Below are 26,978 nucleotides of genomic sequence, written 5' to 3' on the forward strand. Positions count from 1 at the left end.
CAGGTGGCAGCACTAACAGCAGAAGGAGGGGGAAGAAGAGGAGACGCCCCCTGGTGGCTGTGAGCTGCAGCTGAGATGAAGATCCGACAGAATCAATGGAGGCGACAAAGTGGACATAAAACTTCCCTTCAGACCCACTAAGCTGTGACCAGGTAAGCCCGGCTCACCTGAACACACCACGACACGTCACTGCGTTAGAACAGCTCACTCGTGACGGCCCCGGTGCTAACGTTAGCCTAGCATGCAGCTTTGTAATCAGCTGAGCGGAGTTAGCAACAGTTGGCCTAGTTATCTGTTGGCTAATGCTAATAGTGACGGTGTTCAAATAAACTTAAGAGTTAATTATCCGCCGAGCGTCCCGCTGCATCTGTGACGTCTTCGCCGCGGTGCCGGTGTTTAGTTAGTTGGTTCCCGGTAACAGCCCGTTAACTAGCAGCCGGATTAGCCTTTCTGTGCATCGCAGAGCTAGCCGTCAGTCACCCGGCGGTGTTTGTTAGGGCTCACCGGGGGGTTTAATCGTCTCAATTGTGTCCTGAAAGTCACCGCAGAACCACACAAAGACGTCCTTTGACATCTGAGTGAAAGCGGTTCGATCCAAACGTTAGTAAAAAGATTCTTTCACTTGTTTCTAAGTTACGCCTCTGATTGAAAATCAAAACAAAGATGGCGGCTAGCCGTGGCTAGCCGGACTGAGTCACAACTTGTGAAACTGGATTAAAAATGTCTTAATTGTATAAATATTTCTGAACCCGGGTGGTTTGGAGAGTCACTGAGGGTTTCAGAGAAGCTGTTTGTAGACGACTTTTTGAGTCTTAACAACTTCTCATGTCCACTAGAAGCTAACGGTTAGCTTAGTGAGAGCAGCTCCAGCAGCAGGATGCTAACAGTCCGTTTAAATGGACTTTAAACTCTGACTAAGAGTTAGTCCTGACACTGATGTGGACTGATGTGATCCATGGCATTTCATTGAAGTGATTCAAGACGTTCGGAGACAGTTTCTGGGTTCTTGTTCCGCTCCTTTCCCCTCGTGGACAGAGTTAGCCTTGTGCTAAGAAGAGGTAACATCAGCTGGTCTGAGTTCAGATCGATCGGTCAAACTTTATCAGCATGTACGTCCCAGCTCTCACTTAGATTAAAACAATGAAGCTGAGATTAAAACACAGATGTTAATTATTAAATCTAAACGAAACATAATGATTGAAATAGTAGAAATTAAGTCAGTGAGTGAGTTAATAACAGATCCTGGAAACTGTGTGAGAGAAAATGGATGTGACAAACTTAATATTTAGTGTGTTGTCCCTGACAGGAAGCGTCGACCGAAGTTCATTTGTGATGTTTAGTGGCGATGATGTGGTCAGTGTCAGTTCTGCTTTATTCATGCATGGACGCTGCTCTCAGAGCCGTCACATCATGGAGGGAAGTCTCCGAGGTTTCCGATGGCTCTGTTCCCACAGATATTATTACAGATGGAATAATCAGTGATGACAGACACGAGCGTGCGTCTGCAGACTGTAATCTGTAATCTGCTCAGTGGGATTACTGGACTGATGTTAGGCTGACTCTCAGGGAAGCAGCTGCTGCTCTGACGGGACTCTTCATTAATGATTTGATCCATGAAGCATCAGAACAGAATGTTTCTGAGTGTTAGATGCTTCCTGTGAGCCCAAGAAGAGGGGGAAAGGTTTTTCTTTGGACAGTTGATGATTAATAATCTCATCCTAATCTCATCACTGCTGATGAGCATTTTTTTTCAGTTGCCTGATGACAGTGACCTTTGACCTCTGTGTGCCTGTTTCAGTGGAGGAGGGCGGAGCCCAGCGGCCACGATGGAGGACACAGAGCAGGATCTTTCCCCCGCCCCCTCTGACCCGAACAGCCCCTCCCCCTCCGTCTCCTCCTCCCCCTCCTTGTCTCTCCCCTCCACCCCGTCCTCGTCCTGCGGCCCTCCTGCGGCCATCACCCCTCCCTTGGGCGTGATCAGCGAGGGTGTGGGTGAGCTCAGCCTGGTGATCGACGCCGAGGTGGCCCAGCGTGCCTGTCAGGAGGTGCTGCAGAAGGTGAAGCTGCGGCAGGAGGAGGGCGATGGAGGCCCCCAGCAGAACGGGGTGGCGCCGGACACAGAACCTTCTGACCCCCCCGTGGTCAAACCGTCAAAAATTTGTGAGGAGGGTGATCCCGAAGGCCCGGCGCCCGGCTCGGTGAAGAGCGCTCGGAGGCGGCAGAGACACAATCCCTCCAAACAGTCGTGGCTGCTGCGGCTGTTTGAGTCCAAACTGTTTGACGTTTCCATGGCGATCTCCTACCTGCATAACTCCAAGGAGCCGGGCGTCCAGGCGTACATCGGAAACCGCCTGTTCAGCTTCCCCCATGAAGAGGTGGACTTCTACCTGCCGCAGCTGCTCAACATGTACATCCACATGGACGAGGACGTCGGGGACGCCATCAAGCCTTACGTGGTGGGTGTGGCCTCCGGTAGCTGCAGAGTTTAACCCCATAGATCATAGATCCAAGCTCAGTGACATGAGAAGGTAAAGGTCGGCATCAGAGAGACAGAAAGGTGTGAAATCATTGTGGAGGTTGTCCTGTTTGTAAAGGACAGGGACTATCATAAGAATACATGACAGCTGATTGGATGAGCCGTTTATAACCAGCTAACACTTCAACCAATCAGATCAAAGACGTACAACAACCAGCTGCTGAGGCTGAGGCTCTAGTATCAGAAACGTAGAAGTTTAAAGTGTTAAGTCATCGGTTCTGTCGCTCACATCAGCTCTGTTTCTTTTCCCTTTTTGTCTGATGGTCTTTATGCCCTGCTGCTTGTCTGCAGGTGCACCGCTGCAGGCAGAGCATCTCCTTCAGCCTGCAGTGCGCCTGGCTGCTGGGGGCGTACTCCTCCGACATGCACATCTCCACCCAGCGCCACTCACGAGGAACCAAACTGAGGAAGCTCATCCTGTCTGATGAACTCAAACCTGCAGGGCCTCGGGCCCGCAGGGACCCCCTGACCCTGTCGCCATTTTGTCCCACTGCATCGGCCGCCGGCCCCGGGCCCCTAGGAGCAGACCACGGCCTGTCACCATCCAAACGGACACACCAACGCTCCAAGTCAGACGCCACCGTCAGCATCAGTTTAAGCAGCAACCTGAAGAGAACCGCCAGCAACCCGAAGGTGGAGAGCAGCCAGGATGAGGTAACAGCAGCGGGTGAAGCTTCAGGCGCCACTCACGGCCCTCTGTATCCAGAAGGTCACATTTATTTATTACATGTAACAGACGGGAGCCCAGAACCCCAAGAGTTCAGTTCAGAATAAACCGTAAGGTTTGGGTTTTATGTTGAATGAGTCCGGAGGAGGATTAGACGACCCCTCCTCCCTGCAGACAGAACTCTGGGCTGAATGTGACCCTCTGCAGGCTGACTCTGACGCCGTCCTCTCACCCTCAGGACAGCAGCTCCAGCTCCGACAGTCTGGAGTTTGATTCGGGTCCAGTAAGTTCTTCATGTTCTGACCTCCAGGGTGCATTGTGGGAAATGGAGGCTGTGGGCTCTGGTTCTGGTTCTGGTTCTGGTTCAGTCTCAGACGTGCTGCTCAGAAAGAAGAGCGGCACGTTTGTGACTCCACCCACTGAAATCCTGCGTCTGTTAGATCCAATCGGCTGTTGGAGGTTGTGGGTGTATTGATTAGGATCTGATCATCTGATCGATTGATTGTGTGTCAGGTTTGGTTCTCATGTTCTGGATGTGTAGTTCAGAGTCATCCAAACACTGATCAGATAACAGTGAGTATTGATCCTGATTGGTCCAGCTCGCTGTGCTGAGGCTCTGGTTGGTGGTTTTTCATCAACATTGAATTTATTATGAAAAATAAATGGAGCTTCATTTTTACAGATCTTCTGGATTTTAAAGTGTTTTTGAGCACGAACCTGACACAAACATCCAGCCCTCACTGTCTCTGAGCTGACCCCGCAGACACTCCGTCCTCTCTGTCCTCTCCGTCCTGTCCTCCTCCGTCTCACTCTGTCTCCGTTTGCAGCCGGTGCGCCTGGCTCCTCAGAGGGAGTTCATCAAGTCTCTGATGGGCATCGGGAAGCGTCTGGCCACGCTGCCCACCAAAGAGCAGAAGACCCAGCGGCTCATCTCCGAGCTGTCGCTGCTCAACCACAAGCTGCCGGCTCGAGTCTGGCTGCCCACCGCCGCCTTCGACCACCATGTGGTGCGCGTGCCGCACACGCAGGCCGTGGTGCTCAACTCCAAAGACAAGGCCCCGTACCTGATCTACGTGGAGGTTCTGGAGTGTGAGAACTTCGAGACGTCCAGCGTTCCAATCCGGATCCCGGAGAACAGGATCAGGAGCACGCGCTCCGTGGAGAACCTCCCAGACTGCGGCATGACGGCGGAGCAACGAGCCGGAAGCTTCTCCGTCGTCCCGAACTACGACAACGACGACGAGGCCTGGTCTGTGGACGACATCGGAGAGCTGCAGGTGGAGGTGAGGACACGCCCACACAGGAAGTGACGACCATTCTGACTGGTTAACTGCTTCCACAGGGACCTTAGACGATGTAAATATGACTCTGTCCCTCTTCCTCCTCCTCCTCCTCCTCCTCCTCCTCCTCCTCCAGCTCCCAGAGGTCCACACTAACAGCTGTGATAACATCAGTCAGTTCTCAGTGGACAGCATCACCAGTCTGGAGAGTAAAGAGCCTGTGTTCATAGCTGCTGGAGACATCAGGTGAGAACACACACACACACTGAACTACAACACACACACTGGAGCAGTCTGAGTGTGTGGACTGTGATGGATCAGCTGCTTTGTTTAGATTTAGTGTCCGTGTGTAACTGTGTGTGTGTGTAACTGTGTGTGTTTCAGGCGACGCCTGTCGGAGCAGCTGGCTCAGGCCCCCACCACTTTTAAACGGGACCCTGAGGACCCCTCAGCTGTGGCCCTGAAGGAACCCTGGGAGGAGAAAGTCCGGTAGGTAGTGACATGGGAGTACTTACTGAGCACCTGACCAGCCTGACTAACACACCTGTGTGTGTGTGTGTCTGTGTGTGTCTGTGTGTGTGTGTGTGTCTCTGTGTGTGTCTGTGTGTGTGTGTGTGTGTGTGTGTGTGTCTGTGTGTGTGTGTGTCTGTGTGTGTGTGTGTCTGTGTGTGTCTGTGTGTGTGTGTGTCTGTGTGTGTGTGTGCAGGAGGATCAGAGAGGGCTCTCCTTATGGGCACCTTCCAAACTGGAGGCTCCTGTCTGTCATTGTTAAATGTGGAGACGACCTGCGGCAGGAGCTGCTCGCCTTCCAGGTGCTGCAGCAGCTCAAGGTAACACCCTGACATCAGAACACACTCCTCCTCTTCCTCCTCTTCCTCCTCCCCCTCCTCCTCCTCCTGTTGACTGTCATCAGTCGTCAGCCTTTAAGGCGCCCCCTTGTGTCTGCAGTCGATCTGGGAGCAGGAGCGCGTCCCGCTCTGGATAAAGCCCTATAAGATCCTGGTGCTGTCGTCGGACAGCGGGATGATCGAGCCCGTGGTGAACGCCGTGTCGCTCCATCAGGTGAAGAAGCAGAGTCAGCTGTCTCTGCTCGACTACTTCCTGCAGGAACACGGCGCTACGACCACCGAGGCCTTCCTGTCGGCGCAGAGGAACTTTGTGCAGAGCTGCGCCGGCTACAGCCTCATCTGCTACCTGCTGCAGGTCAAGGACAGGTGAGGGGCCGTCGCCTCCTGCACGTGCTCAGACCGTCAGCGGACGCAGTCTTAATGTTTCTGTCCTCTCAGGCACAACGGGAACATCCTGCTGGACGCGGAGGGCCACATCATCCACATCGACTTCGGCTTCATCCTCTCCAGCTCGCCTAAAAACCTCGGCTTCGAGACGTCCGCCTTCAAACTCACCTCTGAGTTTGTGGATGTGAGTTCATCAGGCTGTGAGGTCGGAGAACATGGTGGCTCTGATTTTAACCCCTGTGTCTCGCCTGTCAGGTGATGGGCGGCCCAGACGGCGACATGTTTAACTACTATAAGATGCTGATGCTGCAGGGCCTGATCGCCGCCCGGAAGCACATGGACCGCGTGCTGCAGATCGTGGAGATCATGCAGCAAGGTGAGTGCCGCTGACGGCGCCCCCTGCTGACTGGCCGCTGACAGCGCCCCCTGCTGACCGTTCTCTCTGCCCCCCCCCCCCAGGCTCCCAGCTGCCCTGCTTCCACGGCTCCAGCACCATGCGAGGACTGAAGGAGCGCTTCCACATGAGCCTGACGGAGGAGCAGCTGCAGCTGCTGATCGATCAGCTGGTGGACGGATCGATGAGGTCGCTCACCACCAAACTGTACGACGGCTTCCAGTACCTCACCAACGGCATCATGTGACCTGTGAACCTGTGTGTGTGTGTGTGTGTGTGTGTGTGTGTGTGTGTGTGTGTGTGTGTGTGTGTGTGTGTGTGTGTGTGTGTGTGTGTGTGTGTGTGTGTGTGTGTGTGTGTGTGTGTGTGTGTGTGTGTGTGTGTGTACAGACTGAGGATGATCCTCCTGCTTTTATAACTCCTCCTCCTCCTCCTCCTCGTTTCATCTTATTCTTTTATTCCAGTTTTTTTGTCGTCTTTAGAAGACTCGTCTTTGTCTCTCTGCGCGCCTCCTCTTCCTCTTCGTCCATATTTGGGCAGAAGCCTCTCGTCGGCCACTCAGCCGGACTCTTGGCCGACCGGAGAGCAGCCTCGTTTTAGTCTGAAATGTGAACAGGCAGCAGGCGGTGAACCGGCAGCACGCCGCTGATTAAAGGACCACGCCGTGTTTTTCATGTCTTGTGTTTAACCCATTAAAACCAAACTGTCCACCTGCAGCTCCTCGCTTACTGTCTTCATTTCAGAGCCCGACTCATCATCAGTGTTCACGTCAGCTCCTGGAGACCTCCCGCAGGAAGCAACAAGGTTTTATATTAACAAAGACAAACGGACGAGCAGCTGGTCCGGATGGTTCTGTTCCTCCGAGCTGAGCTCATTCAGGTTTTTCTTAAATTCATCAGTGAAGTAAATGAAACGGTGAAAGTTCTCTCAGCTGATCAGCAGCAAATGACCAGGTTTGAACATTTTATTTCAAGAAAACATGAAGTATAAACAAACACTGAAACAAACCGTGAGCTGGAAATAAAACGTGTGAGTCCGGTCCAGCTGTAGTTCTGGTTTCGGTCAGTGGGGGGCAGGAGAGCTCAGCTGGACTCAGGCTCCAGTACCCAGAGTTCCTGAGGAGGAGGAGGTGAGGAAGAGGTGGGGCCGTACCTGCCCACACCTGCAGAGAGCTGAGACGCTGAAGACCGAAGGAGGAAAAAACTGACGGAGCGGAAAAAATGTTGGGCAGACCGGCTCAATCCGCCTGAACCGAACCGAGCCGACCCGGACTGATCTGATCCAGGTTCAGTCTGAGCCCACCTGGACCCACCTGAGACGGAATAAAGATTTCTCAACTTTGAGCTGAAGCAGGAAGTGAAGCGCGGAGCCGCAGACATGGTGAGTTCACTGACTCAGAAAAAACACAAGAAGCGGAGAAAACAAACCCGGTCCGACCCGGGGCTGTTTCCGGTTCTGTTTCTGCAGGGATCAGATTTATTGTGACACTCTGAGGTCCGGGTTCTGCGCAGAATCAGATCACAGCTGATCATGAAAAAACACTTCCTGCTCATTCTCTGTGTGTTGATGCAGTGAGATAAGAAGAAATAATGAGGACAGTGATTCAACATGTAGAACCCGGAACAACCCACAGAACACAGAACAACCCACAGAACACAGAACAACCCACAGAACAACCCACAGAACACAGAACACCCCACAGAACACAGGCAGCGGCCCAAAACAAATCACTCTAAACAATAACAATAAACAGAATGAGACATGGAGCAGCCTCAGAAACACACTCTGTTCATTGTTTTGAATCCACGCGTGTCGTGTGTGATTGTTTCCAATTGATCAAAGTAAAATTACAAAACAGCCAATCAGAGTGCAGCAGACAGGTGACGTCTCCGACCAACGAATATCTGATGATTTAAAGAAACTTTTTATTGTTTCCACCGTTCATTCATTCATGAAAAGATGTTTGATGTTTTATTTTGTTTTTGTTCTTTTTACTGAACCAGCAGCTGAGTTCAGACGTCTACACACACACACACACACACACAGACACACACACACACAGACACACACACACACAAACATACACACACACACACACACCACACACACACACACACACACACACACACACACACACACAAACATACACACACACACAAACATACACACACACACACACACAAACATACACACACACACAAACATACACACACACACACGCCCTGCAACATGCAGCCTCCTGCAGGCCGGCGTGTTGAGGCGTCACCACTTGCTGTTTCTCAGAACAACAAGATCTCACAGGACAGAGGAATGCTGGGAATTCAGGGGGGAAAGTCAGAACCACTGCGGGCCCCGGAGACGTTTAAAAATGGCGTCCACCCTGCAGCACGGCCCGAAAACACCCGGACACACACAGGTCTCTGAAGGTGTCTGCTGAGATGCTCCTGACTGACCTCTGTTTGTGCCCCCCCCCCACAGGGCAGTAAGGAGCGATACCATTGGCAGGCTCAGAATGTGAAGGTGAGCGGCGTGGACGACATGGTGCTGCTGTCCAAAATCAACGAGGACGCCATCACCGACAACCTGAAGAAGAGATACATGGACGACTACATCTTTGTATCCTAGACACACACACACACACACACAAGCTTCACATGTCTGTCTCTACACTCCATGACACCTCTGGTTCTGGTCCTTGACCTGGTTCTGTCAGACATACATCGGTCCAGTTCTCATCTCTGTGAATCCATTCAAACAGCTGCCGTACTTCACTGACAGAGAGGTGGAGCTGTACCAGGGAGCGGTGAGACAACACACAGAGACACAGAGACACACACACACAAAGACACACACATACACACACAGAGACACACACACACACACATGCAGACACAGAGACACAGAGACACACACACACACACAGAGACACACACACAGACACACACAGAGACACACACACACGCAGACACAGAGACACACACACACACACACAGAGACACACACACAAAGACACACACACAGAGACACACACAGACACACACACAGAGACACAGAGACACACACACACAGAGACACACACAGAGACACACACACACACAGACACACACAGAGACACACAGAGACACACACAGAACACACAGAGACACACAGAGACACACACACACACAGAGACACACACACACACAGACACACACAGAGACACACAAACACACAGAGATACACAAACACACACAGAGACACACACACAGACACAGAGACACACACACAGACACACACACAGAGACACACACACACACACAGAGACACACACACAGAGACACACACACAGACACACAGAGACACACACACACGCAGACACAGAGACACACACACAAAGACACACACACACAGAGACACACACAGACACACACACACAGAGACACAGAGACACACACACAGAGACACACAGACACACACACACAGAGACACAGAGACACACACAGACACACACACAGAGACACAGAGACACACACACAGACACACCAGAGACACACACACAGACACACACACAGACAACACACACAGAGACACACAAACACACAGAGATACACAAACACACACAGAGACACACACACACAGAGACACAGAGACACACACACAGAGACACACACACACGCAGACACAGAGACACACGCAGACACAGAGACACACACACAGACACACACACAGACACACACACAGAGACACACACACAGAGACACACACACACACACACAGACACACACACAGACACACACACACGCAGACACAGAGACACGCAGACACAGAGACACACACACACACACACACAGACACACACACAAAGACACACACACACAGAGACACACACTGACACACACACAGAGAGACACAGAGACACACACACAGAGACACACAGACACACACAGAGACACACACACACACACACAGAGGACACACACAGAGACAGATGCACACACAGAGACAAACACACACACAGAGACACACACACAGACACACACACAGAGACACACAAACACACAGAGATACACAAACACACAGACACACACAGACACACACTCACTCTAACAGTCCATGTCCCCCTTCCCCAGGCTCAGTATGAGAACCCCCCTCACATCTACGCTTTGGCTGACAACATGTACAGAAACATGATGATTGACAGTGAGAACCAGTGTGTCATCATCAGGTAGGCGGGGCTTCACACACACACACACACACACACACCTGATAAACACACCTACACAGCTGCAGTGTGTGTCTGTCTGTCTCAGTGGAGAAAGCGGCGCTGGAAAAACTGTCGCCGCCAAATACATCATGAGCTACGTGTCCAAAGTGTCCGGAGGAGGAGACAAAGTGCAGGTCAGTACACGGACCACTGTCACCACGGTTACTGTTGGTATCACTGTCACCATGGTTACCCCTGCCGTCCTCCCTGCTGTGTGCAGCATGTCAAAGACATCATCCTGCAGTCCAACCCGCTGCTGGAGGCCTTCGGGAACGCCAAAACCGTCCGCAACAACAACTCCAGCAGATTTGTGAGTATGACAACACAAAAGAACACACACACACACACAGACACACACACACACACTGACTGTACACTGTCCTGTCAGGGGAAATACTTTGAGATCCAGTTCAGTCGAGGAGGAGCTCCTGACGGAGGCAAAATCTCCAACTTCTTGCTGGAGAAAAGTCGAGTCGTCTCTCAGAACCAAGGAGAGAGAAGCTTCCACATCTACTACCAGGTATATATACTCTCACATGTCCAACATGTCCTCCAGCATGTCCTCCAACATGTCCTCCAGCATGTCCTCCAACATGTCCAACACGTCCTCCAACATATACACTGTGACCTTTGACCTCTGTCCCCAGCTGTTGGAGGGGGCCAGTGGGGAGCAGAGGGAGAACCTCGGGGTCACGACTGCTGACTATTACTACTACCTCAACCAATCAGGGACCTACACCGTGGAGGACGTCAGCGACAAGAAGGAGTTCACTGATACTCTGGTCTGTGTGTGTGTTAAACACTGTGTGTGTGTGTGTCTGTGTGTGTGTGTGTTAAACCTGTGTGTGTGTGTGTTAAACCTGTGTGTGTGTTAAACCTGTCTGTGTGTGTGTGTCAGGAGGCCATGGCGGTTGTGGGTCTGTCTGTGGAGGACCAGGACTCGGTGCTGCAGCTGGTTGCAGGAATCCTCCACCTGGGAAACATCAGCTTCAGAGAGGAGAACAACTACGCTGTGGTGGAGAGCCAGGACTGTAAGACTGCACCGTCACAGACAGACACATGCCCGTCCTCTGTGGACAGTTAGACCTGCACAGTGGACGCTCCGTGTCCTCTGCTGTCTCTGAGAATGTGTCTCTGTGTCCTGTCAGTCCTGGCGTTCCCGTCCTACCTGCTGGGGATCCCTCAGGACGGTCTCTGCAGCAAACTGACCAGCAGGATCATGGACAGTAAGTGGGGCGGGAAGACCGAGTCCATCTCCGTCACCCTGAACACGGAGCAGGCCTGCTTCTCCAGAGATGCCCTGTCCAAAGCCCTGTACAGCCGACTCTTCGACTTCCTGGTTGACGTCAGTCCCCCGCCACCGTCTGTCCTTCGGTCCTCCCAGCTCTGAGTCTCTGTCTCACGGTGTCTCCTCTCTGTGTGTCAGTGTGTCAACAGGGCCATGCAGAAGGACCAGGAGGAGCTCAACATCGGGGTCCTCGACATCTACGGCTTCGAGATCTTCCAGGTACGAACACGCCCCGCCATTCTGGTCCCAGAACAAACTGTCCCCGCTGCCTTCAAATGTTTCACACATGCTGAACGGCATTCTGGGAAACGTAGTCTGTCAATCATAAAAGTATTCAAATAAAAATGTAAAGAGCTAACTAATAATAACCAAACCTATTAACAGACTGACTGATCGATGTATTGATCCGATTATTGATGATTTTCCGCGTCTTTTTCCCAGAAAAACGGTTTTGAGCAGTTCTGCATTAACTTCGTGAACGAGAAGCTGCAGCAGATCTTCATCGAGCTCACTCTGAAGGCCGAACAGGTGACGGCGTCCTGCAGCTTCCGATCAGCTCCGATCAGCTTCCGATCAGCTCCGATCAATCAAAGGCGGCGGCGCCATGTTTCACCTTCTCTGTCTCTGCAGGACGAGTACGTCCAGGAGGGAATCAGATGGAACCCCATCGAGTACTTCAACAACAAGGTGGTCTGTGACCTCATCGAGTCCAAACTGGTACGTCAGCCAATCAGAGCGCAGAGCACTCAGTCACTTCCTGTGAAGAAATACTTTCTGCAAACGTCATCTCATCATCGTTTCCCAGAATCCTCCTGGGATCATGAGCATCCTGGACGACGTGTGCGCCACCATGCACGCCAAAGGTGAGGGGGCGGATCAGACGCTGCTGCAGAAGCTGCAGGGACAGATCGGAACCCACGAGCACTTCAGCAGCTGGAACCGAGGCTTCATCATCCACCACTACGCCGGAAAGGTCCTCGCCACGCCGGCACACTGTGTGTCCGCCTGTCCGCCTGTCTGTGTGCTCACTGTCCGTCTGTGTCCAGGTGTCCTATGACGTCAGCGGCTTCTGTGAGCGGAACAGAGATGTGCTGTTCAATGACATCATAGAGCTGATGCAGAGCAGCGAGTTGTGAGTACACCGTGTGTGTCAGTGTGTGTGTGTGTGTGTGTGTGTGCGTGTCTGTGTGTTTGTGTGTGTCAGTGTGTGTGTCTGTGCGTGCGTGTCTGTGTGTGTGTCAGTGTGTGTGTCAGTGTGTGTGTCTGTGTTTGTGTGTGTCTGTGTGTGTCTGTGCGTGGGTGTCTGTGTGTTTGTGTGTGTGTGTGTGCCTGTGTTTGTGTGTGTGTCTGTGTGTGCCTGTGTGTGTCTGTGTTTGTGTGTGTGTCTGTGTGTGTCTGTGTGTGTGTGTGTGTGTTTGTGTTTGTGTGTGTGTGTGTGTCTGTGCCTGTGTCTGTGTTTGTGTGTGTGCCTGTGTTTGTGTGTGTGTCAGTGTTTGTGTGTGTGTCTGTGTGTTTGTGTGTGTCTGTGTGTGTGTGTGCGTGCGTGTCTGTGTGTTTGTGTGTGTGTGCCTGTGTTTGTGTGTGTGTCTGTGTGTTTGTGTGTGTGTCTGTGTTTGTGTGTGTCTGTGTGTGTCTGTGCGTGCGTGTCTGTGTGTTTGTGTGTGTGTGCCTGTGTTTGTGTGTGTTTATGTGTGTGTGTGCCTGTGTTTGTGTGTGTGTCTGTGTGTTTGTGTGTGTCTGTGTGTGTGTGTGCCTGTGCCTGTGTGTGTGTGTTTCTTTGTTGACTCCTGTGGTGTGTTTGGGTTCAGTCCGTTCATCAGAGCTCTGTTCCCTGAGAACCTGGAAGCAGAGAAGAGAGGGCGACCGACAACCGCTGGCAGTAAGATCAAGGTGAGAGAGACGGGGCGCTCTGTCAGGTACAGCAGGTAGCAGCAGGTTAACCTTTGACCCCGGCCCCTTTAGAAACAAGCCAACACGCTGGTCCAGACCCTGATGAAGTGCACCCCCCACTACATCCGCTGCATCAAACCCAACGAGACCAAGCGCTCTCGGGACTGGGAGGAAAACAGGGTCCGACATCAGGTGGAGTACCTGGGCCTGAAAGAGAACATCAGAGTCCGCCGCGCTGGATACGCCTACAGGCGGGTGTTCAGCAAGTTCCTGCAGAGGTCAGAGGTCAAACACGGTACAAAAACCCCACCATTGTACTTCAGACATGCCAACAGGGACTTGTACTGCAGGTACGCCATCCTGACCAGGGAGACCTGGCCTCACTGGAGGGGCGAGGAACGTCAAGGAGTCATGCACCTGCTCAACTCTGTCAACATGGACCAGGACCAGTTCCAGCTAGGAAAGAGTAAAGTGTTCATCAAAGCTCCGGAGTCGGTATGAAAGAAGTGGTCGGTCCGGTGTAAACCAGTCCTGTGGTGCTCTGGGTTCTGGTTTTCAGGCTCTTTGTCTTTTGGTTGTTTCCTCTCTGCAGCTCTTCCTGCTGGAGGAGATGAGGGAAAGGAAGTACAACGGCTATGCTCGGGTCATCCAGAAGGCGTGGCGCAAACACATCGCGGTCCGCAAGTACGTCAAGATGAGGGAGGAAGGTACGTGTCTCCAGTGAGTCGGTCACTGAAGTCCAAACCCGGGTTTTTGTCTCGAGTGACGTGTCTGTTGTTGTGGTTCTTCAGCCTCTGACATCTTGCTGAACAAGAAGGAGCGCCGCAGAAACAGCATCAACAGGAACTTTGTGGGTGACTACTTGGGGACGGACAACCACCCCGAGGTCAGACAGTTTGTCGGCCGCCGAGAGAGGATCGACTTCGCCGATGTGGTCATGAAATACGATCGAAGATTCAGGGTAAAAACCACCGACAGCAAAGCCAGGTTTAAACCTAGTTCCAGAACCAGACCGGGGTCTAAATCTGTAACTGAACAGTCCCTGTTCTTGTTGTTCTACAGACAGTCAAGCGGGATCTAATTCTTACCCCAAAGTTCCTGTACCTGATTGGTCGAGAGAAGGTGAAACAAGGTCCAGATAAAGGTCAGATCCAGGAGGTTCTGAAGAGGAAGATTGAGGTCAACAAGATCCAGTCAGTTTCTCTGAGGTAGGTCACAAGAGCCTGGATCAAAACCTGGAATAACAGCTAGAAGCACAGATGAAGACCACCAGGGTCAGAAGCAGAAAGGAAGAACTAGGACCCCTAGGATGGATCTTTTTGTGAATGATTTATTTAATGTCTGTCTCTCTGACCTGTCTGTCTGTCTGTCCGTCAGCACTCTGCAGGACGACTTCTTCATCGTCCATGAGGAGGAGTATGACAGCGTTCTTCAGAGTGTCTTCAAGACGGAGTTCCTCAGTCTGCTGGTCAAACGTTATCAGGAGAAAACTGAGAAGAAGCTGCCGCTGAAATTCAACAACCTGTCAGTACCAAACCTGTCTGTCTCTCTGCCTGTCTGTCTGTCTGTCTGTCTGCCTGCCTGCCTGTCTGTCTCTCTGTCTGCCTGTCTCTCTGCCTGTCTGTCTGTCTCTCTGTCTGTCTCTCTGCCTGTCTGTCTGTCTGTCTGCCTGCCTGACTGTCTGTCTCTCTGTCTGTCTGTCTCTCTGTCTGTCTGTCTGTCTCTCTGTCTGTCTCTCTGCCTGTCTGTCTGTCTGTCTGTCTGCCTGCCTGTCTGTCTCTCTGTCTGTCTGTCTGTCTCTCTGTCTGTCTCTCTGCCTGTCTGCCTGCAGCATGGTTTTCAGTAACTTTCCATCTGTCTTTCCCTCCAGTCTGGAATTTAAGGTGAAGAAGGGCGGCTGGGGTCCGTTCAGCAGTTCAGGGTCGAGGCAGATCCAGTTCCAGGTGGGTCAGGGAGACGAGGTGGTCCTGAAGCCCAGCGGGAAGTCCCTGCAGGTGTCCATCGGACCGGGTCTGCCCAAAAACTCCAGTGAGTTCTTGATTCAGGCTTCGTCAGAACATCGTGTTCTCTGCTCCTCACTTCCTGTCTGTGTGTTTTTAGGACCCACTAGGAAGGACAAGCGCAAGAGCCGCTACGTGGGCAACCAGGCTCCGCCCACCAGCCAGTACCACTCAGGTAGTAGAGTTAGAAAAGACGTCAGCTGTCTTAGGAGGTGGTGGGTTGTAACATGTCTCTTTTTTTTTATTCAGCTTCTCGGTACAGAAGGGGCGGGGGTCAGAGAGGAGCCTCCACCTCCTCCAGAGGCTCCATCCTCAGGCAGCAGTCCAGCATGGAGCAGCCCACACTGCCTCGCCACCACAGCCAGTATCCCCCCGAAAACCAGAAGGTCCAACAAAACGATATGGGCTTCATGGGCGTCCCTGACCAGGGCGCTGCAGGGTGAGGCTGCTGGGAGTGACCCAGTACAACCACTGAATCCATCTGTGTGTGCAGTGTGACTAATCCCTGCTCCCCGCCTGCAGGCTGCAGCGGCGGCGGTCGAAGGAGGTGAGGCCTCTTCCTGGAGCAGGTCGACCCAAACCGAAGCCGCGGACTCCTCAGTGCAGAGCTCTTTACGCCTATGACGCTCAGGACACCGACGAGCTCAGCTTCAACGCCGATGATGTCATCGAGATACTCACTGAAGGTACTGCTAGCACTGTAGCATTTCTGCTACTATTAGCACTGCTGTTCCATATACTGTGTACTATTACCACTGCATGGCTAACTGCTCTTAGCGATAGCGTTACCTGCAGACCTGCAGACCCTGTGAGCGCTCTACTGTGTGTCTGCAGATGCGTCTGGTTGGTGGTTCGGCCGGTTGCGGGGCAGAGAGGGAATGTTCCCTGGAAACTATGTGGAGAAGATCTAGACCTCCTTGGTGGGGGGGTCAGAGGTCACCAGAGGTCACCAACCTGCTGCTGCAGCTGGGGTCAAAGGTCACACGAAACTTAAACAAATCAGCGAAGGCCAAGCAGGAAGCTGAAGATGAGCTCAACCAATAGATATGTTTCAGTTTGAGTGGCAGCTGTCAGTCAGAGGTCAGAGGTCATAGGTCAGCTTCTGCCTGTGGACACCTGGACACTAATGTGTCCTCGTCCCCGTCACGCTGCATACATTCAGGTTAAACGTCTCCGTGTGACTTCAGTCTCTGATCATCTCACAGCGGGCTGATCAGTTTTCGCCTCAGTGTTACCATGGATACGGTGTAAGCCCCCCTCCCGCTTGTAGGCTTCAGTCTGCACTGAACATTCAAACAGAACAAATTTAGTGAGAAGTTTAAAAGCCGCCTGCAGAGTTTGGTGAACGGAGACTAAACGTCACACCAGAGCTTTAAAATGTAGAAAAACAAAAAACTTTTATTTCTCTGAACAATGATTTTATCTCTGATCCAAGTACCAAATAAAAAGTAAATTAAAATCAACTTCATTGATGGTTAAATTGTTTTACAGTGAATCGCTGTTTCCTGCTCAGGTCACATGTTCAGTGCTTCAGCTGCTCTGATCAGATCCATGTCTGTAACTGAAGCTGCTGCTGCTGCTGGTACGTTACTAACAACACACTACATTACCCAGAGTTCAGTCCCTCGGGAGGGTTGTGCTGCCTTCAAATGCTGATGGAAAAGTGGAGTGTGATATGATTCACACAGCTGTCAACACGTGTGTTTGGAATAACTGCCAGAAAAAAAACACTCCACAGTTCCCTGTGTCAGAAGTCACAGAGTGCACGGTCATATTTACAGCAATGAAAGTTTTATTAGAGTATTTCTCATGTTGTTAATCCCACAGGATTTTAATTAAACTAAAATTAAATCATATTTATTTTATCTCATAAATTACATCTTTATTTATATATTAGCTTCGTCACACGTCCCATGAACAGAATAATTAATAATTGAAAAAAGGGTTTTTATAATTTTAATTTTTTTTCGGCGGCTGGGAATGTCTTCAGTGTGTCTCTCTGTGGGGACATGGATCTGTCTCGCCGTGCTGTCTGTGTCTCTGTCCACTTCTCTGGATCCGTTTTCCCGTCCATATCCATCAGCGGCGGACATTTACGAGGCTGAAACGTGTCCGTGAACGCATCGTGACCTTTTACCCAGTGCGCTACCGACAGCCCTCCTGACTGTCATGCGTTCAGGTTCACGGTAACGTGTGTGACTGGCAGCCCGTAGCCCGGTGAGCCGGCTGTCACCGTTTACCGGATCCGTGGAGCTGTCGGACGGGCAGCTAGCCTGTTAGCTGGCGGCCATAACGGGTGTGTTAGTAGCTAACAGCAGCGGAGATGGAGGAGTTTCTGGCGAGCTGCCTCCAGGCCGTGAAGGTAACACAGACAACATCAGCTAGCTGTTAGCCGCAGCTAGCCGCCAGGCTACGGTGGCCTGTTAGCAGGTTTACAGCGCGCTCATCATGTATTCAGGATTTATTTATTCAGCGCTGTCGAGTTAGCCCGACTACAACTTTTCACAGTACACTTCCGGTCACTTACACCTTTCACACTAAACTTCCGGTCAGACAACTACGTCATCAAATTTCACAATAAATCATTTATTTATCTACATTTCTATAAAATCATTTACATAAAGAAACACACTATTTATTATTATTGTTATAAAAAGACAGTTAAAATATAATTAGATTAGACTACAAACTGTACAAGAATAGATTGAATCATGTAGTTACTGTATTATGTAAATATTACTACATTATTATAATGTAGTGACACTAAACACTAAACTTTGTCACAGAACATGTGAACATCTGATCATGTTTACGTTGAGCTTCCTTCATGTTTTCCTGTGTTTATAAAGTCTGTGCTACTTCCTGGTTCTGGTTCTTAGGCGAACGTGGATCAGGCTGGTCCAGGGTTCCATGTTGTCCTCGGGAACGAGGCCTGTGACGTGGACTCCATGGTGTGCGCTTTGGCCTACGCCTACTTCCTGTCCAAGGTAAAGAACTGTCCAATCAGTTGCCAGTACTTGTCAGTAGCTTCAGTCTCTTCAGTCCTGAGGTCTCTCTGTCTCTGTCAGACGGCACAGAGCGACATGCTCGCTCTCCCTCTGCTCAACATCCGGCAGTCAGACCTGGTGCTGCGGTCAGATAACGTTTTTCTGCTGCGTCAGACCGGTTTGTCTCCAGACCTCCTGCTGTACAGGGAGCAGCTGGACCTGCGAGCGCTGCAGCAGGCTGGCCGCTTGCAGCTGACGCTGGTCGACCACAACATCCTTCCCAGGTAACAGCAGACATTCGCTGAGGAGCCGCAAACACCTGACAGGTGTGTGTCACAGTGTGTCTGTGTGTGTCTGTCTCCTGCAGTTCAGACAGCGACCTGGAGGGGGCCGTGGTAGAGGTGATTGACCACCACCTGCTGGAGAGAGAGCCCTCAGCCTCCTGTCCTGTTACCGTGGAGACGGTGGGATCCTGTGCTACCTTGGTAACAGAACGTATCATCCAGAAAGCTCCACACATCCTGGACCAGCAGCTGGCTCAGCTGCTCTATGGTACACACCTGATCACATGACGTGATCCGCCTCAGGCGGTCACTGAGTGCTGACCGGTGTCTTTGGTCGTCTTTTCCTGTGTGTGTAGCGGCAGTGGTGCTGGACTGCGTCAACATGGCTCCCGCTGCAGGTAAAGTGACTCCTAAAGACAGTCAGTATGCCGCAGCACTGGAGTCCAGATTCCCTGCTCTGCCACCGAGGGGCGCTCTCTTCCAGGCGCTGCAGAACGCAAAGTTTGACGTCTCAGGTGGGTTTCCGAGGCCTCGCCTGTACCTGCCGGTGTCATCCACACATGCTCAGTGTTTTTTTTTCCCCTCAGGTCTGAACACTGAACAGATGCTGCTGAAGGACATGAAAGCTGTCGCAGGAAGTTTGAATGTTGCTGTCTCCGTCCTCTACATCACACTGGAGGTCAGTACTGTAGAGTTCCTGCTGCCTCCACCTGATGGTCAGCAGCTGCACTGATGGCAGCCTGACAGCAGGGGGAGGCAGAGAGCAGCGGGTATGACCTGTTTAGATTGTGTGTGTGTGTGTGTGTGTCAGGAGTTCCTACAGAGGCCGGAGATGGAGGCAGAGCTGTCGGCCTTCTGTCAGAAGTTTGGGTACGATTTGTTGCTGCTGATGACAATCTCATTCACTGAGAGCAAAGAGCCAATCAGAGAGCTCGCTGTGTTCAGCCACAGCACCACCTGCAGGGACCAGGTACTCACTGTTTCTGCAGCTGTTATCCACTGCTGTAAGTTGTGTTTGTTGAGGTGTCCTCCGTCCTCAGGTTGGCCAGTACCTGGAACAGGCCCGTAACCCCGCCCTCAACCTTAGTCCAATCAGCAGCCTTCATCCTCACATCTCAGCCTATCAGCAAGGTGACGTTTTAAGAGGAAGTGAATGGAAGGGTGGATGAGGGGAGGCTTGGTTCTGCTCTGACCTAACATGAGTTGGTCTTCTCCTCCAGGAAATACGTTGGCGTCTCGGAAGAAGCTCCTCCCCATTGTTAAGGACTTCCTGAAGGAGCTGGAGGGAGACGGTTACCTGGGAAACGTAGAGGAAGAGGATGCTCAGGTCCCGCCGACCCCAATGAACAGCCTGGTGGAGGGCTGTCCCCTAGATGATGGTCTGCCCCGCATCAGTGCTCAAGACCTGGAGGAGAAGTTCAGCAAGATGGCCGACAGAGGAGGGAACTGACATCTGAGCGGACACGTGTCAAACATTAGGACGATTCTGTGGACGTCAAAGTGTAACAGCAAGAGAGAAAGAAGTTAAAAGCTTTTAATCACAGATCCACCAAAACCGTTTCCGTCAACACAATGAACTTTGACCTGAGAGCCAGAGAGGAGCAACAGAAGGAAGTCCAGACCAAACCTTTCAAAATAAAACCCCGTGTTCTGGTCCGAGGAGTGACGTCTGCAGACTCTCAGAACCGAACATCCCCCAAAGTGAGTCGGCTCAGCTCGACCCGCCACCACACACACACACACAGGTTTTTAAAGGCAGCATGCAGAGCCGGGGTGAACGCTGCCGTCACTCGCTGAGCGTTCTGTCTGCACGCCGATCCAACAAGAAATAAACACGTCTGAAACCAAGCATGTCACATCATTTCATATCTGACAGACCGGCGGCCATGTTTGATTGAGATGAAAGCGTAGGGATAACTTTGTTTCAGCCTGCTGTCATCCATGAATCTGTTCCACACCTGTGCAGCAGCTTCACACCAGAGCTGAGAACAGCTGAAGTGTCAGGTGCTCTCTGAGAGGAGGCAGCTTTTACTGTGACACAAAGGGAGGAAGTTCAAGGCAACAGGAAGTTACAGCAAACTAACAGTGGACAGTGTTTCCCTTCTGTTGATGGCTGCTTTGTATGTTTTAGTTTTTACCTGCTGAGTTAAAGGTCCATCAGAACCTGCTGACCTTTGACCCCAAACACACCACAGACACAGAAACATCCAAACAGATCCGATTGTTCCAAACATGCCTTGTTTTTAAATATTTCTGCACGGATAAATAAACCCACCAGTGCCGGGTCATAAGGTTAAAACTCTCCTGTGGTTGTTTCAGTGTCAGACTGTGTGTGTGGGCTTTAGGACCCTGAGGACTCCTGACACTTCCTCCTTCTTTAAATAGCCTCAGCAGCTGAGTGGTGGATGCTAATGAGGCCCACCTGTCTGCACGGAGTAGGTGAGCTCCGACCAATCAGGCGAGGCTCTGCTGTGAAATGCAGCTGAACCTGTCTGGTGAAGAGAGAGAGAGAGGGCGGGCGAGAGACCTACAGAGTCAGAGAGGGAACTCCCTCAGAGAGAGAGAGAGAGAGAGAGGGGAAGGAGGCCGACACTCAGACATCCAGCAGGTCATACGTGCTGGTCAGGACACTGTGACATCACCGTGACATCATGAGTTCCAGCACTGAGTGCACGGACACCGAGGACCGGTACGTTAAAAATTTAGACCCGAAACACAGCCGAGCTTCTGTCAGCTGTGTGTGTGTGTGTGTGTGTGTGTGTGTGTGTGTGTGTGTGTGTGTGTGTGTGTGTGTGTGAGAGTCTGTGTGTGTGTGTGTGAGTGTGTGTGTGTGTGTGTGAGAGTCTGTGTGTGTGTGTGTGAGAGTCTGTGTGTGTGTGTGAGTGTGTGTGAGAGTGTGTGTGTGTGTGTGTGTGTGAGTGTGTGTGTGTGTGTGTGTGTGTGTGTGTGTGTGTGTGTGTGTGTGTGTGTGTGTGTTTCCTGTTCCAACAGAAAGAGGAAGCTGAGTTTTTGGTGTTTTAGTACAAAGTGAATTCCTCCTGATGGTCAGTGAAGGTGTCTCTGTGGTGCGTTCACTGCTCTGTTATTATTGATTTCATGGATCAGTATTAAGGTTCCTGGCCTGATTCAGGTCATTAGACCAGCAGTCTGATGTCCCTCTGAGGGTCCTCTGGTTATAATGAGGTTCTGAGATTCTTTTTTAATCACACTGAAACCCTCAAGAAGAAGCTCCTCAAACACACAGCAACACATCAGGATTCCTCAAGACCCTTTTTATTTCACCAGAAGCTTCTTCAGGACTGCGGATCATCTTGAATGTCCCTCAGGATTAATAAAGTGTCACTGACTGTTCCTTTGAGGACCTTGAAGAACCATCATCTGCACTGGCTGGATTTCCAGCTGTGGTTTTTCCCAGATGGTCCCTGAAGGCACCACCGTGGAAACATAACCCCCCCCCCTCAAGTGTTCAATACCTGCTCGACTTTACCTGTGACCTACACAAACACGCACACAGCTGTGATTATCTGGGCGGGTGCTTGACAACAAACAGTGGAACAATAGAGCCCCGCCCCCCCACTCACCTGCTCAGGTGTGTCTGTGTCGAACAACCAGAGTCAGAGCGGAGGAGACGCCGCCAGGCAGGTTTGTTCAGTCTGATCCGATCAACAGCCTGGCTGTTCAACTGACACATGCCAGGCTGTGAGGAGTCTTACCTGCTGACAGGTCAGAGTCACATGACCACATAAACCAGGAAGAAGAGTGGAGTCTGGTTTCAGAGAGAACAGAGGAAGGAATGCAGCACTGTGTGTGTGTGTGTGTGTCTGTGTGTGTTACATTTTCATTCACTGACTTTAGCATCCTGTGTTTGACTCCCCACGCAGGACTGCCACGAGGTCCTTGGTCCCACCCAACATCCAGGACATGGAGCTGAGGGAGGAGTGGCAGGATGACGGCTTCCCCAGGTCAGGGGTCACCTTTCACACACGGAGACTGAGAGGCCATGTTAGCATCTGACACATGCGCTTACAGAAGCTAACAAAGGCTAACAGATACAGATACTAACATTCTGACACTGGCAGATGCTAACACATGCTAACAGGGAGACTGATAGACAGTGGCGGTGATGCATGTTGATGCTAGCAAATGCTAACAGATACTACCAGTGACAGGAGCTAACATGCTGACCCAGACAGACGCTCAGGGACAGCCAGTGTGTGGTGCATATAGAAAGTGTTAAAACTGTCCTCACAGACACTAACTGTCACTCAAAGGCATCCTTTCCTGTTCTCTTTTGGGTTTTTGGGGTTTTTCTGGTCCAGACCGCTCCCAGAGGACTGTGGCAATGCAGAGGAGGCCGAGAGTCCAGCAGGAGGCGCCGGGCGCCCCGGTGAGAGTCCAGGGACAACAGAGAAGATGCAAGATATTGTTGGTATTTTGTGTTCATTGTGCGTCTGTTTCTTCTGCCCATCCCCTGACTTCTGTTAGCCCCGCCCACCACCCTCGACCTCTCAGGTACGGTGGGGGGCGGGGCTAAGAAGCGCCTGGTGGCCCCGACTCTCAGCCTCACTCTGAGCCACCGTGACTCACACGACTTGAACGACAGTTTCTCTGCTGCCGCGCTGTCGGCGACTCCGGACGAGACGCCGTCTCTTGACATCAACCTGGAAGCTCTGGAGACGCCATCGGACAGCGAGACAGGAACACTACCAGACAGCACGCATGACCTGGAGTGGGAGGGTGAGGCAGCTGAGAGAATGCTAAGCTAATGCTAATACTGAGCTGACTTCTCTGTGACCTGTCCCTGGCAGATGACCTCCCTCGGATGGGGAGGGGCGGGGCTGTGGGCGTGGCCAGGAGCCCGGTGGAGCATTCAGAGGGTCTGATGGGGCTGGACCAGGTGGACAGCAGGGGGCGCCGCTGGAGGAGGTTCTGCATTGCAGGACATGAATACCACGTCAACATGAGCGTCCTGGAGCCATACCTACAGGTCCTGTCACACGGAGGTCAGAGGTCACACACACACACACACACACACACACACACGTGTAGGTCCTGATATCCACCTGCAGGGGGCAGAAGTGTTTGGATGTGTCAGCACACTTTTTTTATATTGATGAAGTTAATTTGTGATTTCTCTGTTTGTGACTGATTTTCAGGTTACTATGGAGACGGGATGAACGCCATCATCCTGTTCACTTCCTGTTACCTTCCGGAGAACACGGTGGAGGACTACGAGTACGTCATGGACAACCTGTTCAGGTGAGGTGAGGTGAAGGGACACCAGCCGTGATCACTGAAAGAGTGTAAAGGTGTAAAAACATGGCGTCAGCACTGAAAGGAGCGAGGAGGGAGTTAAAGAAGTGTGTGTCTGCCTGCAGGTACATCGTGGGGACGCTGGACCTGATGGTGTCAGAGAACTACCTGCTGGTCTACCTGTGCGCCATGGCTCCCAGAAACAAGCTGCCCGCCATCAAGTGGCTCCACCGCTGCTACCTATCCATCGACAGGAGGTATGAGGGTGTCACTCACAGGGGGCAGTCCTGAGGGGGGGGGGGGGCAGCTGTAGCTAAAAATGTTTATGGGTCGTTGTCACGGCGACAGATGCTTCATTAGTGTCCTGATGTCTGTACAGGCTGAAGAAGGACCTGAAAGGCCTGCTGGTCGTTCACCCGGCCTGGTACATCAGAGCTCTGATCACTGTGGTCAAACCATTCATCAGGTCCGACACACACACAGACACACACAGACAAACACACACACAGATACACACACAGACACAGACACACACATACACACAGACACAGATATACACAGACAAACACACACACACAGATACACACACACACACACACACACACAGATACACACACAGACACAGACACACACAGATACACACACACAGACAAACACACACACAGATACACACACACAGACACACAGATACACACACACAGACAAACACACACACACACACAGATATACACCCACACACATACGCACACAGATACACACACAGATACACACACAGACAGATACACACACACACAGATACACACACAGACACACACAGATATACACCCACACACATACGCACACAGATACACACACAGACAGATACACACACACACAGATACACACACAGACACACACACAGATATACACCCACACACATACGCACACAGATACACACACACACACACACACACACAGACACAGACACACACAGACACACAGACACACACACACACAGACACAGAGACACACACACAGACACAGACACACACACACAGACACACACCTGTTCCTGAGCAGCAACCTGACAAAGTTAGCAACACATCAGCTAGCTGAAGGTGTGACCAAACAGTGAGTGACCTGTGACCTCCATGTGACCTTTGACCTCACGTCCACAGTGAGAAGTTCAGCAGGAAAATCCGCTTTGTCCAGAGTCTTCAGCAGCTGTCAGAGTTCATCCCCACAGACCGGCTGCAGATCCCAGACGCCATCCGCGAGTACGAACACTGATGTTACTGAAGCTGATTCTTAGCGTTCAGTGTTTATGATGCTGACGTTAGAACCTGTCCGTGTTCTGTCCTCTGTCTGTCTGCAGGTTCGACAAGAAGTTGAACAGATGACAGATGAATGTTTGTCAGACTGGACGGAGGTCAGAGGTCATCAGAAGGCGGGGGCCTGCTGACCTTTGACCCGCTGCCTGTACAGACTGCTTTATTTATGCTGCCGTCTTTGTGTGTGGACGGTGAGCTGAGCTGCTTCTGGGTCGGTTTTCAGACTCGTCTCGCCTTGCAGGAGGAGCAAAGAGGGAGGAGCTTCACATCACTGATCACACAGAGCTGTGACGGGTCTGGCTGCAGGGACGCTGTGCCGTGACTCAGGAGGCCGGTTAGGTTTACATGTCCAGCTGCCCGCCTGTGCTCCTGGTGTCGCCATCTTTGAAACCACAGAAGAAAACTGTGAGACCCTCGTGGCCACACTGAACCCACTGCAACACTTCCTGTTTACATTATTTATACATTTAAACGGCAGCGTGATGTTTCTGCTGCTGGCCACATGAATCCTCCATTTCTCCCTCTGCTGATGCTGCAGGTGTGAATCGTTGTAAATCAGGTTGATTGATCTGCTTCAGGTTAGAAGAAACACACGCAGGAGGCTGCTGATTGGTCACGGTTTTACTTCCTGTAATAAAAACATCAACCAAACGGCTCCCTGGACGACTTTGATGTGCTGAAATATTATATTAAGGACTCTGCTGAAATGTGCAGCTTTAATACCTGTTCTGACCCCCCGGTTCTGTCCAGAAGGTGGCAGTGATGCACACACTGTTTGCAAACCTCCAGTGAACAGAAGAGGGAGGAGGAGGAGGAGGAGGAGGAGGCTGATGAAGCTGATTCACCAGGACACAAACAGGTTTCAGTGGATTCAGACTGAAGATCAGTGAGTTCAGCTTGTGTGTCTGTGTGTGTGTGTGTGTGTGTCACTTGTTGATTCCTGAACTCGTCTAACAGGCCATAAAACAGTGTGTTGGTGGAAAAGCTTTAAACTGAACAGATGGGGAAACAGCTCCCCTCTCAGTCCAGCAGGGGGCAGCCTGCTCCCACAGCTGAGGTCCAGGGACCTGCAGGGGTCCCTCCGTTTGTTTTGTGGTTCTGATGATCAGTAAATATCTCTTTCACGTTAAAGGATCATTATTATTTTATTTCTTAAATTCAGTGATGACCTCATGTGCATCCACTGCTGCTCTGGGGTCAGTTTGGTCCGATGAACAGCAGGTGGAGCTACAACAGCATGTTCGCTACAAACAGGTGGAGAAGAAGCGGAGCTGTGAAACAGGTCTGAGTCCTGATGACACGCATCCAATCTGTAATGATTAGTATTGGCCAGTGATAGCATTAGCAAGCAAGCTAAGGTTAGCTGCCTAGCTTTAGCCACTATGCAATGATTTATCAATCTTAGCTTAGCTTAGCCAGCTAGCTGTGACCATAGAGCACATGTGAGAGGCTGTGACCTAGCATGGATGTGGTTTTACTTATGCTGAAATAATCTGGAAACAGTTATATAATAAACAGTTATATAATAATTTAGCATCCAGATCAGCCTGAGGAGGTTGGAAGGGGAGCTAGCAAGCTAATATTAGCCAGTGTTACCCACATTATTAAATA

The 26,978-nt window shown here is 51.4% G+C and overlaps 4 protein-coding genes across 7 annotated transcripts; all 4 read left to right on the forward strand.

Moving 5' to 3' along the window:
* Positions 1-22: 22 nt before the first annotated feature.
* Positions 23-6,828, forward strand: pi4kb (phosphatidylinositol 4-kinase, catalytic, beta). 3 transcript variants are annotated; one of them, XM_028425056.1, is made up of 13 exons: positions 23-152; positions 1,799-2,456; positions 2,828-3,190; positions 3,442-3,486; positions 4,031-4,486; positions 4,620-4,729; positions 4,868-4,972; positions 5,190-5,313; positions 5,432-5,697; positions 5,770-5,902; positions 5,974-6,094; positions 6,178-6,369; positions 6,444-6,828. In XM_028425056.1, exons 2-12 carry the CDS (start codon positions 1,827-1,829, stop codon positions 6,357-6,359), a joined length of 2,535 nt encoding a protein of 844 aa, XP_028280857.1. In that variant the 5' UTR covers positions 23-152; positions 1,799-1,826; the 3' UTR covers positions 6,360-6,369; positions 6,444-6,828. The 3 variants fall into 3 exon arrangements, with proteins under 3 accessions (XP_028280857.1, XP_028280859.1, XP_028280858.1); XM_028425057.1 differs by lacking the exons at positions 23-152; positions 6,444-6,828 and adding an exon at positions 371-600 and having other exon boundaries at positions 6,178-6,434; XM_028425058.1 differs by lacking the exons at positions 3,442-3,486; positions 6,444-6,828 and having other exon boundaries at positions 6,178-6,434.
* A 413-nt stretch (positions 6,829-7,241) lies between these two features.
* On the forward strand, positions 7,242-16,996 carry myo1eb (myosin IEb). The gene is made up of 27 exons (XM_028425032.1): positions 7,242-7,492; positions 8,591-8,728; positions 8,826-8,915; positions 10,222-10,316; positions 10,402-10,489; positions 10,576-10,665; positions 10,744-10,875; positions 11,003-11,137; positions 11,254-11,386; positions 11,504-11,700; positions 11,782-11,862; positions 12,085-12,171; positions 12,274-12,360; positions 12,449-12,616; positions 12,690-12,775; positions 13,452-13,533; positions 13,606-13,811; positions 13,884-14,028; positions 14,126-14,240; positions 14,325-14,494; positions 14,596-14,741; positions 14,911-15,057; positions 15,404-15,561; positions 15,634-15,708; positions 15,783-15,972; positions 16,056-16,219; positions 16,368-16,996. The coding sequence occupies exons 1-27, from the start codon at positions 7,490-7,492 to the stop codon at positions 16,442-16,444; spliced, it is 3,285 nt and encodes a 1,094-aa protein (XP_028280833.1). The 5' UTR covers positions 7,242-7,489; the 3' UTR covers positions 16,445-16,996.
* A 654-nt stretch (positions 16,997-17,650) lies between these two features.
* On the forward strand, positions 17,651-20,652 carry LOC114448242 (exopolyphosphatase PRUNE1-like). The gene is made up of 9 exons (XM_028425080.1): positions 17,651-17,895; positions 18,413-18,520; positions 18,602-18,804; positions 18,888-19,072; positions 19,161-19,319; positions 19,392-19,483; positions 19,616-19,774; positions 19,845-19,935; positions 20,025-20,652. The coding sequence occupies exons 1-9, from the start codon at positions 17,857-17,859 to the stop codon at positions 20,252-20,254; spliced, it is 1,266 nt and encodes a 421-aa protein (XP_028280881.1). The 5' UTR covers positions 17,651-17,856; the 3' UTR covers positions 20,255-20,652.
* A 136-nt stretch (positions 20,653-20,788) lies between these two features.
* On the forward strand, positions 20,789-26,016 carry LOC114448248 (bcl-2/adenovirus E1B 19 kDa-interacting protein 2-like protein). 2 transcript variants are annotated; one of them, XM_028425086.1, is made up of 10 exons: positions 20,789-21,493; positions 22,686-22,766; positions 23,124-23,191; positions 23,290-23,541; positions 23,613-23,807; positions 23,961-24,063; positions 24,183-24,314; positions 24,437-24,523; positions 25,215-25,313; positions 25,412-26,016. In XM_028425086.1, exons 1-10 carry the CDS (start codon positions 21,456-21,458, stop codon positions 25,434-25,436), a joined length of 1,080 nt encoding a protein of 359 aa, XP_028280887.1. In that variant the 5' UTR covers positions 20,789-21,455; the 3' UTR covers positions 25,437-26,016. The 2 variants fall into 2 exon arrangements, with proteins under 2 accessions (XP_028280887.1, XP_028280888.1); XM_028425087.1 differs by lacking the exon at positions 20,789-21,493 and adding an exon at positions 22,159-22,527.
* Positions 26,017-26,978: the final 962 nt, after the last annotated feature.

Source organism: Parambassis ranga, chromosome 16, assembly GCF_900634625.1.
Source record: "Parambassis ranga chromosome 16, fParRan2.1, whole genome shotgun sequence".
In the NCBI taxonomy this organism is placed as follows: Eukaryota; Metazoa; Chordata; class Actinopteri; family Ambassidae; genus Parambassis; species Parambassis ranga.